Raw genomic sequence first — 12,570 nt, 5'->3', positions numbered from 1 at the left:
AGATTTTAGTTGATTTCCAACATTCACAACATTTGGATTTTGTTAGCTTCCCCTACCCGCTAATCAAAAGATGAAGATTTGCATCTTATTAGTCTTAGCTATTATTTCATTTAATATTTACAAAAAATGTACAGTTATGTTTATGGAAAATGCCAGCCAAGAGGGCTGAATAACCGCTGCAGTATTTCACAGTACTGCATGATGACGAGCTCTGCTAATAATCTGAGGTCCATTAGGAATGGTAATGATCCCAGTTTTGAAAGGACCAAGTGCCCAAGGGAAGATAAACAAATGCATACTTTTGTAGTGCTGTTCAAGGCTTCAGGACACCTCAAATTAAGACCGCTATATAGCCTATTAAGTACTTATTTTAAAGAAGACAGTAGTCATTGATGTAAAATGAGATATGTGGCAGCCAATTTGCAAACAACAAAGGCCCATAAATAATCAATGTAATTATCTAGTACTGTGATAACATGGCAAACGTTATGCACAGTATCTCTTTCTTTTCACGCGATAAAATATGGTGCTCACTTTAACTCAAAAGGATGAAATGCCAAAATGAATCAGGTTCTGTTCCAGAATTTACCATTCAACTGAGATATGGAGAACTTAGGCTTCAGCTAAACTCAAGTCATTTATTAAAAATAAGCTGAATTTTTAAATCTTAATCAGCATAGTGTATTCAAAAGTAAGATGTTTTTCTCCAAATTACTCATCTCCTACCATGAACGTTGGCGGATGATAGGCAGGATACATGAGTGCTCATTCTCTGTGCTCAGCTGCATGCATTCATTTTGATCAGTTCCCCATCTTGAATTATTAATCACCTCCAAGGCATTCATACAAATGATGAACATTAATGTAAAATCTATTTGAACACGTTACAAGCAAATTTGGTTCTGTAGACAGCTGAATTGTTTAAGCTTGACCACTCCAGTTTCTAGTAATCTCAACTATTCAAACTGAACATCAGCACCGGGTTTACAACCAGTTGGTGCCTGTACAAAAATGGCAAGCTAAATAAAAATCATCCCGTGCAGCCAAAATTACAGGCAGATATACAAAGTAGCAATCCAATCCCCAGGTTCATTTATTATAAACGAACCCCGTTTCACTCCTGTGTCTTTTCATTGCTACCATTTAATTGCTTCCTTCGGTGGCCACAAACTTTTGTTAAATTACCCATTAGCTATTTTGCCTTGGTGATCATCACCTGCATGTACCATTGGGCTAATCAAACACAAGGTATGATCATCCCGTTCCTACCCCAACCACATTTTCGATCCGCTTCCCCTTCTGTGGCTGATAGATGATAACAACTGGTACAAAAATTCAACTTTTGCTCTTGAGCAGTTTAGGGAAGTTGATGCCCCTTTTCCCTCAACTTCCTGTCTATTTTGGCCTTAGATTTATTCAACAATGGAACATGCATAACCCTTTTGAGTGAAAACATTTCTCATTTCAGTCTTTAATGCTCGGCCTGAGACTGTGCCCCCATGTTATAGGTTCACCAGCCAGGAGGAAAAAAACTCAATGTCTACCCGACCAAACCCCTTCAGAATCTTGCATGTTTTAACAAGATCAATTCTCATTCATCTAGACTCGAAACTGCAGGCCCTAGTTACTCAGCCTCTCATATTGGTTCCTGGGACGCAAGGGTTGACGTATGTTGAGAAGCTTTATTGTCCTGTCTTCAATGCAAATATATCCTTCCGTAAATATGGAGACCAAAACTGCGCACCAGGTGTTATCTCAGCAAAGCACAGTACAATTGTAGCCAGACTTCTTTATTCTTGTACTCCAATCCCCTTTAAATAAGGGTTACCATGTCATTTGCCATCCTAAGTTTTTGCTGTACCTGCATGCGAACTTTGAGTTCTTCGTACAAACAAACACAAGTCCCTCTGAACATGAACATTTACAAGTTTTACACCATTTAAAAAACTATTCTGCTTGTCTATTCTTAGCTACCGAGGTGAAGCAGCTCCCACTTCCCTCCATGTGCTATCTTGTTGCCCATTCACTTAACCAATCTATTCTTTTTCATTTTTGTGGCCTCCTCACAGCTTACGTTCCTACCTAGCTTTGCATTGTTAGCTAACTTGGTGGCATCACTCTTGGTCTCTTTATCCAAGATTATAAACAGTTGACGGCCCCATAAATGTTCTTTGTGACATTCCACTAGTCGCAGCCCGTCAACTTGAAAATGCCCCATCATCCCTACACTTTGCTTCAAATCCATTAACTAAGCCTCCATTATTTCAAAGTGCCCCCAAGTCCACAAGCCCTTATCTTGCGTATTAACCTTTTATGTGGCAGCTTATTTACATAGAATTTACAGTGCAGAAGGAGGCCATTCGGCCCATCGAGTCTGCACCGGCTCTTGGAAAGAGCACCCTACCCCCTACCCAAGGTCAACACCTCCACCCTATCCCCATAACTCAGTAACCCCACCCAACACTAAGGGCAATTTTGGACACTAAGGGCAATTTATCACGGCCAATCTACCTAACCTGCACATCTTTGGACTGTGGGAGGAAACCGGAGCACCCGGAGGAAACCCACGCACACACGGGGAGGATGTGCAGACTCCGCACAGACAGTGACCCAGCCGGGAATCGAACCTGGGACCCTGGAGCTGTGAAGCGATTGTGCTATCCACAATGCTACCGTGCTGCCCAATGCCTTTTGGAAATCCAAGTGTACTAAATCTATCTCCCCTACTTGCTACACCTTCAAAAAACTGATCTAATTTGTCAAACATGATTTTCCATTCGTAAAACTTATCTGATCAAACTATGATCTTACAAGTGGAGTCCTTTAAACTGCATGGACTATAGAACTGTGCATGAGCCCTGCAAGCAGGCAGAAGTACTACATTTAGAGGAAACTAAGCACATTTATGAAGATAATGTCAGGATTGGCGGTGCTAAGTAAATATAATCCCTGAAAAATATTTCAGGATAGATGGAATGTGTGTTTAAAATTATGATTAATCTCGACAGAGTAGTGTTCCCATTAGCAGAATAGACAAATTCTAGGGGACAATGATTAGCAAAAGAACCAATAGCAACATTAAGAAATTCTTTTGTATGCAGTAAAGTGGCTAGGATCTGCAATAAGACTGGTATTAGTCATATTAATGACTTCGCTGAAGAGAGCCACAGCTTCAGTAGAGATTCAAACGCAGCTTTCAAGCACCACAATTGCAATGCTACAGAGAAAGGGAAGAGTACTGAAACCAGCTGAACCACTCTTGCAGTGGTCCTCCACAGACATCATGGGCCAAATGGCTCCTCTGTCCTCTAAACATTTTATGATTTTGTGCTTATTCATGAAAGGTAAACATACAGCAAAAAAAGTTTTATACGCCTACACTAATATACTGGTTTTTAGAACTCCGTAGCCCAGTTCTTCCCTGGGTGAATACCAACTCAAGTTTGCATGATCTCTTGATACTTGAAACAATTAAACACATTAATTCACAGTTGCAATTTGCCACAAGCTTCTCATTTGTCATGACATTTGAAGGGAGGAGCAGGAGGGAGAACCAAGAATTCAGAAGTCCTCGCTCAACGTCACCTCACATGACATTGTTTCCCATCAACCTCGCTCTCCCATTAGTACCCTGCATTCGTATTGTGTACCAGCTGTTTTGTGTTAATGTTCCATACCCCTGGGCATCTTGTGTAACTCCTGCAAGAGCTGGGTTTTGGATAAGGTGGAGAGCAGGCAATCTTGGGTTATGAGCCTCAGATAGTTTTGTACAGAGTAATTCCACATAGGCCCTATTTTCCAGGAATCAATTAACAATGTTGAGGACTTCCTTTAATGGCATTGGGATAGTCATCGACAGATGCAGCAGAGGTGGTGGAGTCAGAGTCATTATGGTCATTTAAGCGACTATTTGACAGGCACATTGACAGCAGTAAATTGAAAGGGTGTAGGTTAGATTGATCATAGATTAGGATAAATGGTCGATACAACATCGTGAGCTGAAGGGCCTGTACTGTGCTGTACTGTTCTATGTTCTATATGTCTCATAACAAACTTTCTGGTCCATTTCCTTCATTTATCTCCTTTAAATTTACATTGCTTTCTTTTAAGATCCATATTGGGCTCTCTTAGTCAAGAAAGAACAACAGTCTGGGTCAAATATATTTTTGCTCATGCATGCATCTTCATCATCAGTGAAGGCAGTTTTCTTTCAATTCTTCCAGAGTTCAATCTTGGCTGTCCCAAGCTAAAAACAGATAAAATCTCAGAAATCATTGAAATGTGTGCTGTTGTACTTTAATTTGATACTGCAGCTTGGGTCATAGAGGTGAGATACCAAAATTGAATTCTACATTGAAACAGATGGGACAGTTTCAACAATGTGTTATTTTAGGATTGTTTTTTTAAAAAGTGAAAATTAAGATATTTAATGTGACAATAACAAACTCACTTATTAGTAGAAGGACCTCTTGGCCAGGTTCCATCTTCATTCTTCTGCTCTATTACCAGTACCTTTAAGTAAATTACACAAAAGAGTTAAAAAAAGGAAATAATGGTGCACAATCACACAAAATACACAATTAACCGTGCCAACTGAAAAGCTGACATCAACATCACATATTAGCTAATCGTCAAAATGGACATCTATGCAGAAACACACTGCCTCCACATGTACCCTTAAACTTTTCCTTACAAATTGCTGTGTACCTTTTTCTAATGGAAAACATAATTACCAATTTGCCATGCTATAATTACAGCTTCCCTCTACAGTGCCAGCTTTGGAAGTATACAACTGTACTATGACAAACCTTCACTGAATTATAAATATGGGCATAGCAATTTATCATAGAACTAGAATTAGAGCAAAATGTATGTTATTGGAATGAGAACGGAGTTATGTTCCCTACCCTGGTTCAATTGCACCCCCCCCCCCCCTTTCATCTGACTCGATGGCTAGGATTCTCCATTCGATGCTGCTAAGATCGGGAATCCCGATTGGGCAGAAAATCCCGCATCGGGCCAAAGAATGGGATCAACAATGGGCCCTCAATCTCCAATCCCGCTAGCCACAGCAGGATTCCCACCCCTGGTCAGTGGGAACATGTAAACAGTTCATATACATTCAACGCATTCATTAGTTATGCTCAGACCCCCACTCTACCTGGCAAGAATGACCCCGAGGTGGGTCAAGGAGTTCAGCCCATTGCTCATGTGCCCCTCTGCCACTACCAGGCGGCAGAGGGGCGGTCAGGTGGACTCAGGCTGTGGGCAAGGGGTTGACCCCGGAACACTCCTCAGGATGGGGGACCTGCGTCTGGACTGCCACTTCGAGGCTTGTTGAACTTGAAGATCACTCTTGGCATGGTGATCTCAGACAGGCCTCTGTTCCAAGATCTTTATCCTGGTCTGACCTGTTAAAACTCTGAAGTGGCCTTCTCACTCTAAAGTGCTCTACCTGACAGCTGATGAACAAACCAGATAGTTCAGTGAAGAATCAAGCCAGGAACACTTTCCCACCTCCTCCCTCAGTCCCTATGCTTTTGAAACTGCTGCTTTCCAAAGTGTCAGAACCTTCCTAGAAAGCCCACAACACCTGAAAAGGTTTGAAATCTCCAGAGATCAGCATTCAATATCACACGCTGTACTTTTAACTTTGATTGACTGCTTAAAGGTTTAAATACAGCTGCCAAGAGATTTGTTTATTTGTCTTTCCAGTCACACTTGAATGCATTTGAAGAACTGTCCATTGAGCCTAACGCAATGTTCATAAACATTCTTGTTAAGATTGACAGCTGCTATCAGATCGCAGAGTGACTCAGTGGAAACCCATAACCCAGAGGCTGATAGATCAAAACTATGATTGACAGCTGCTGGTCACTTCAATGGTGCTTTCTGCGGTTAGAAAACAGGAAGTGAGACCAGGCTAGGGGGGGTCACTGTCAGGGTATCAGTGTCATGATGCCAGGGAACAGTGCACCATTCGCTATGTCAAGGGGCGGGGACTGATAGGGAATGTGGCTGAAGGGATTGGATCACCATCATGTGTGCAGGGCAGGGGGGGCAAAACCAGTTATTCCCATGGTGGGGAAAAGGATGCCCCTCCTTGATGAGGGGTTGGGACTGCCCACCTTGTCAGTGGGGAGGTCAACATTTCCATTGTTGGTGGGGGTGCTGCCGCTGTGCACTGGGATCGGGGCGCCCATTGAAAATTAAATTGACTGATGATTCTATACAATTAAGCCAGAACTAAAAGATCAAGATCAGTCCAGAAAAAGGGGTCCAGGGAGAGGGAGAAATACTGAAGATGGATGAATGAATCTATTGAATGGAGGGGATTCTCCTGCCTAAAGAAGTGAGCACGGAGACAAAGGTGATGGAAGAGTAGTTCAGCAACATGCCAAGCCCAAAATTTGAGGCAAGGATTTCTGGGGATAAAACCAAATCCTTTGCCGAGTACAGAATGTTCAGCTTCAGAGAGGGGAAGGTCAGAGGATTTTGAGACTTGTTGAGCTTTTCCAGCATTTTTGTTTTTATTTCAGATTTTGCGCATCCACAGTATTGTGCTTTATAATTTCAATATTATCACGATGAGCAGGGCTGAGTTTAGAAGAAGGGATGGGGATCAGAAAAACAGGACTGTGTGGGGGGAACCCAGAAGGGCATTGGTATCATTGGAGCTTGAATTCCTTAACACCCGAAAGAGAAATAGTTTCTTGAGGCACCGATGAGACAAAGATTTGAAATGGAACTGAGGACAAGGACAGCTTTGAGACTGGGTGAGTCGTTGCTGCTGGAGAATGAGGCTGAGTATATGGCGGCACATGGCACTGAGTGTGGCTCTCTAAAGATGAGTTATACAGACTCAAAATGTTAACTCTCTCCAAAGATGCTGCCAGACTTGTTGAGCTTTTCCAGCATTTTTGTTTTTATTTCAGATTTCGCGCATCCACAGTATTTTGCTTTATAATTTCAATATTATCACGATTTAGAACACAGAACAGTACAGTGCAGGCCCTTCAGCCCACGATGTTGTGCCGACCATTTATCCTAATCTAAGATCAACCTAACCTACACGCCTTCAATTTACTGCTGTCCATGTGCCTGTCTAAGAGTCGCTTAAATGTCCCTAATGACTCTGACTCCACCACATCTGCTGGCAGTGCATTCCACACACCCACCACTCTCTGTGTAAAGAGCCTACCTCTGCCATCTCCCCTATACCTTCCTCCCATCACCTTAAAATCATGTCCCCTTGTGACAGCCATTTCCGCCCTGGGGAAAAGTCTCTGGCAATCCACTCTATCCATGCCTCTCATCACCTTGTACACCTCTATCAAATCACCTCTCTTCCTTCTTCACTCCAGTGAGAAAAGCCCTAGCTCCCTCAATCTTTCTTCATAAGACATGCCCTCCAGTCCAGGCAGCACCCTGGTAAATCTCCTCTGTATCCACTCCAAAGCACCACATCCTTCCTATAATGAGGGGACCAGAACTGGACACAATACTCCAAGTGTGGTCCAACCAGAGTTTTATAAAGCTGCAGCAAAACCTCATGGCTCTTAAACTCAATCCCCGTTAATGAAAGCCAACACACTATACACCTTCTTAACAACCCTGTCAACCTGGGTGGCAACTTTGAGGGATCTATGTACGTGGACCCCAAGATCCCTCTGTTCCTCCACACTTCCAAGAATCCTGCCTTTAACCCTGTATTCAGCATTCAAATTCGACCTTCCAAAATGAATCACTTCACATTTATCAAGGTTGAACTCCATCTGCCACTTCTCAGCCCATGTCTGCATCCAGCCAATGTCCTATTGTAACCTGCAACAACCCTCAACACGATCTACAACTCCTCCAACTTTCGTGTTATCGGCAAACTTACTAACCCACCCTTCCACTTCCTCATCCAAGTCATTTATAAAAACCACAAAGAGCAGAGGTCCCAGAACAGATCCTTGCGGGACACCACTGGTCACCGACCTCCGGGCGAATACTTTCCATTCACTACCACTCGCTGTCTTTCGGTCAGCCAATTCTGTAACCAGAAGATGTAAGACTGATGGGTCTGTAATTTCCAGGGATTTCCCTATTCCCTTTCTTGAACAGGGGAAAAACATTTGCCTCCCTCCAATCATCCGGTACTACTCCAGTGGAGAGTGAGGACGCAAAGATCATCGCTAACAGCGCAGCAATCTCCTCCCTCGCTTCCCGTAGTAATCTTGGCCCAGGGGACTTACCTATCCTGATGCTTTAAAAAATTTTCAGCACATCCTCCTTCTTAATATCAACCTGTTTGAGTCTATTACACTGGTTCACGCTGTTCTCATGGGCAACAAGGTCCCTCTCTCTAGTGAATACTGAAGCAACGTATTCATTTAGGGCAGGGGTGGGCAAACTACGGCCCGCCAAAGGTCTTTATGCGGCCCACCAAGATCAAGTCTTTAAAAAAAAAAAAAATGTTTTTAATTTTTCTTTTTTTAAAATTTTTTTAAAATTTTTTTATTTTAAGGTTAATGGAGGGGGGGGGGGCTGTTGGTTTACTGGTATAGGGTGGATACGTTGACTTGAGTAGGGTGATCATTGCTCGGCACAACATGTGTTTCATGTGAAGTTTCTACTTTAAAATATTAATTAATAAAAATTAATTGCTTTTTTTTCTTTAAACTGAGTTACTTTGTTTTTCAAATAAATGTGTTTCATGTAAAGTTTCTACTTTAAAATATTAATTAATAAAAATTAATTGCTTTTTTTTTTCTTTAAAAACCTTTTATTTTGGCTATTTTAAATATTAATTATTTTACTTAATATACTATGCGGCCCTTTAAAATTGTGAATTTCTGAATGTGGCCCTTGCACGGAAAAGTTTGCCCACCCCTGATTTAGGGCCTCCCCCATCTCCTCAGACTCTGGGCACAAGTTCCCTCCACTATCCCTGATCGTCTCTATTCTCACTCTGATCATCCTCTTATTTCTCACATAAGTGTAGAACGTCTTGGGGTTTTCCCTAATCCTTCCCGCCAGGGCTTTTTCATGTCCCCCTTCTCGCTCTCCTCAGTCCATTTTTGAGTTCCTTCCTGGCTACCTTGTAACCCTCTAGAGCCGAATCAGATCCTTGCTTCCTCAACCTTACGTAAGTTTCCTTCTTCCTCTTGACTAGAAGCTCCACTTCTCTTGTCATCCAACCATTCCTTCCTCGTCTCAGTGGGACAAAACTATTCAGCACTCACAGTAAGTGCTCCTTAAACAATCCCACATTACTGCTGTGCATTTTCCCAAGATCAATTGTTCCCACTTTATTCTTCTCAGCTCCTGTCTAATAGCAGTATAATTTCCCCTCTCCCAATTAAATGCCATCCCATACTGTGTGTTCCTATCCCTCTCCATGACTATGGTAAAGGTCAAGGAGTTGTGGTCACTGTCCCCGAAATACACTCGCACCGAGACATCCGACGCCTGGCCTGGTTCGTTGCCGAGCACCAAGTCCAATATGGCCTTCCCCCTAGTCGGCCTATCTACATATTGAGTCAGGAATCCTTCCTGTACACACCTGACAAAATTTGCTCCATCCAAATCATTTGCACTAAGGAGGTTCCAGTCAATATTAGGAAAGTTGGTTTCATGTGGCAGCTCCAAACTCTTAACTATTTTGAGTATTAATGCATCATCCAGTTTGTTGAAATTTGAACACCGGAAAGCAATTGTCTCTACATCATTGAAGAATCAGTACCCATGTTAGGGCCTTCTATGCCCATGATCAACTTTTCACTGTTTTTAAAGATTCTTTTACAGGATATGGGCTTTGTCGCCTGGGCCAGCATTTGTTGCCCATCCCTACTTGCCCTTGAGAAGATGGTAGTGGTGTGTCACTCTAATCCATGTGGTGTGTGTCACTCTAATCTATGTGGTGTAGGTACACCCACAGTGCTGTCAGGGATTTGGAACTATGTGATACTGAAGAAACAGCGATATAGTTGTGCGGCTTGGAGTGGAACTTGCAGACGCTAGTATTTCCATGCATCTGCTGAGGGTGCCTTAGTGAATTCATAGAATGATAGAACCTCTACAGTGGAGGCCATTCAGCCCATCCGGTCTGCACCAGCCAGTGCTCCGATAGAGCACCCTACCTAGGCCAAATCCCCCACTCTTAGCCCCATAACCCTACTATATCCCGACCTAACTTATAGGCAATTTAGCATGGCCAATAAACCTTCATATCTTTGGATAGTGGGAGGAAACAGGAGCACCCAGTGGAAACCCACTCAGACACGGGGAGAACATGCAAACTCCACAGACATTCACCCAACGTCAGAATCGAACCTGGTGCAGTGCATCTTGTAGATCATACACACTGCTGTAATTGTGTGTTGGTGGTGGAGGGAGTGAATGTTTAAGATGGTGGATGAGGTGTCAGCCAAGCAAACTCCTTTGACCTGGATGGTGTTGTGCCTCTCGAGTGTTGTTACATCTGCACTCAACCAGGCAAGTGCAGAGTGTTTCATTACTTTTCTGACTTGTACCATGGTGATGTTGAACAGGCTTTCAAGGGTATGGAAGCGAATTACTAACACAGAACTCCCAGCCTCTGACCTGTGCTTCTGGTCATAATTATTCATATGGCTGGTCCAACTCAATTTCTAGCCAATGGTAATCCCTAGGATGTTGTAAGTGGGGGATTGAGTGATTGTAAGGCCACTGAATATCGAGGGGAGATGACTAGATTTTTTCCTATTGGAGATGATAATTGCCTGCCATTTATGTGGCGCCCATGTTACTTACCATCCTGAATGTTGTCCAGGTCTTGCTGCATATAAACCTGGGCTGATTCAGCACTTAAGAGTTGTGAATGATGCTGAACATTGTGCAATCATGAAAATGAAAATTGCTTATTGTCAAAAGTTGGCTTCAATGAAGTTACTGTGAAAAGCCCCTAGTCGCCACATTCCGGCACCTGTCTGGGGAGGCTGGTACGGGAATCGAACCGTGCTGCTGGCCTGCTTTAAAAGCCAGCGATTTAGCCAAGTGAGCTAGCAAACATCTCAATTTCTGACCTCATGATGGAGGGAAGGTGATTGATGAAGAAGCTGAAGATGGTTGAGCCTAAGACCCGAGAAACTCCTGTAGTGATATCCTGGGACTCAGGTGATTGGCCTCCAACAACCACACCATTTTCCTTGTGCTAGGTATGACTTCAACCAGCGAAGAGTTTTCCCCCTGATTCACTCCGACTCCTGTTTTGTTGTGGCTCTTTGATGCCACACAGTCAAAAGCTGCCTAGATGTCAAGGGAAGTCACTCTCACCTCTGGAGTTCAGCTCTTTCGCGTATGTTTCAATTAAGGCTGTATTGAGATCAGGAGTTGAATGACCCTTTCGGAACCCAAACTGAGCATGTGAGCAGATTATTGCTGTCTAAATGCCATTGATAGCCCCATCGATGACAGATTCCATCACATTGCTGATGTTTGAGAGTAGCTGATGGGGTGGTATTTTTGCAGGTTGGATTCATCCTACATTTTGCGAACTGGACATACTTGGGCAAATCTACACTTTGTTCCAGCTGTACTGGAATATTTTGGCCAGGGACACAAGCTGGTTCTGGAGCACAAGTCTTCAGTACTACTTCCAGAATGTTGTCAGGGCCTATAGCCTGTGCATATGGAACTGATTAATGCAATTTTTAAAATGGAATTTGACATTTGTAGTTTTAGACATGATAAATATTTTGCTTGTTTAAAACTGGTAGTTCTTCATAGAAACTTACATTGGTTTCAGATAGCCCTAACTATTGTAAGTGATTTGTTTTCTGATAAACTGCAATCTACTTGGGTCAATTGGCTCATATTTAGAGATTAAGTTTAGTCTTTCCACAAATTCAAATGATCCGAAATTCATTGAGCACTCCCTATAGTTAATCATCGTGCACCTACTGAAGCTGGTTCCTGGAGATAAATTCTTGTGCTTCAGTTTAGAAATATAACGCCAGTTTTTAATTTACAAGGAATAAACCAGTTTGGATTTTACAACAATCAAGTAGATCCACCATGGCATGATTTTTCATTTGATCTTGTGACCACTGAGTAAACAAAAACCATGATTAAAAAGAAATGTTTTCAAAGCTCGAGGGGCTAAATGGTCTACTCTTCTTCCTGTGTTACCCTTTCCCTCAGTGAATAAATGTTAGCTCATAATTGAAGAGAAACCAGAGATTAATAAATCATAATCATGACCCATGAATCATAATTATTTACTGCCAGTTGAGAATTATGCTTCAAGGCTTTTTATTGCTGGGATGACCATTTCTTCTTTCAACTTGCATTTACATAATGTAAAAAAAAAATTACGATGCATTTCCCTGAGTTGCAAAGAAAATGGACTACGGGATAAGTGGTTTAATCAAAAGCTTGGTAAAAGAGGTGAGTTTTAAGAAATGTCATCAAAAAGAAGGTGGAGGCGATTAAGTAGTTATCAATGCTGAGGCAGAGAGAAAGAAGAATGCACAAGATGCCAGGAGAACAGCAAGTCTAGGAGGGGGGAGGGCAGGTTGTGAGGTTGAAGGTTAGGAATAAGTA

The 12,570-nt window shown here is 42.5% G+C and overlaps 1 protein-coding gene across 5 annotated transcripts in view; it reads right to left on the bottom strand.

Moving 5' to 3' along the window:
• The window catches only part of LOC119954635 (ubiquitin carboxyl-terminal hydrolase 15-like), a 121,069-nt gene that overhangs the window by 63,638 nt on the left and 44,861 nt on the right, over window positions 1-12,570 (bottom strand). For all 5 annotated transcript variants that reach the window (XM_038779975.1, XM_038779976.1, XM_038779979.1 and 2 more), the window contains one exon: window positions 4,451-4,512. In XM_038779975.1, the coding sequence (XP_038635903.1) occupies window positions 4,451-4,512 (62 nt within the window). The remainder of the gene's footprint in view (window positions 1-4,450; window positions 4,513-12,570) is intronic.

This window comes from Scyliorhinus canicula, chromosome 20 (genome assembly GCF_902713615.1).
Source record: "Scyliorhinus canicula chromosome 20, sScyCan1.1, whole genome shotgun sequence".
Taxonomy (NCBI): Eukaryota; Metazoa; Chordata; class Chondrichthyes; order Carcharhiniformes; family Scyliorhinidae; genus Scyliorhinus; species Scyliorhinus canicula.
Note: the sequence above shows the minus strand (reverse complement) of the source record. Positions and strands in the feature narration are given on the sequence as shown.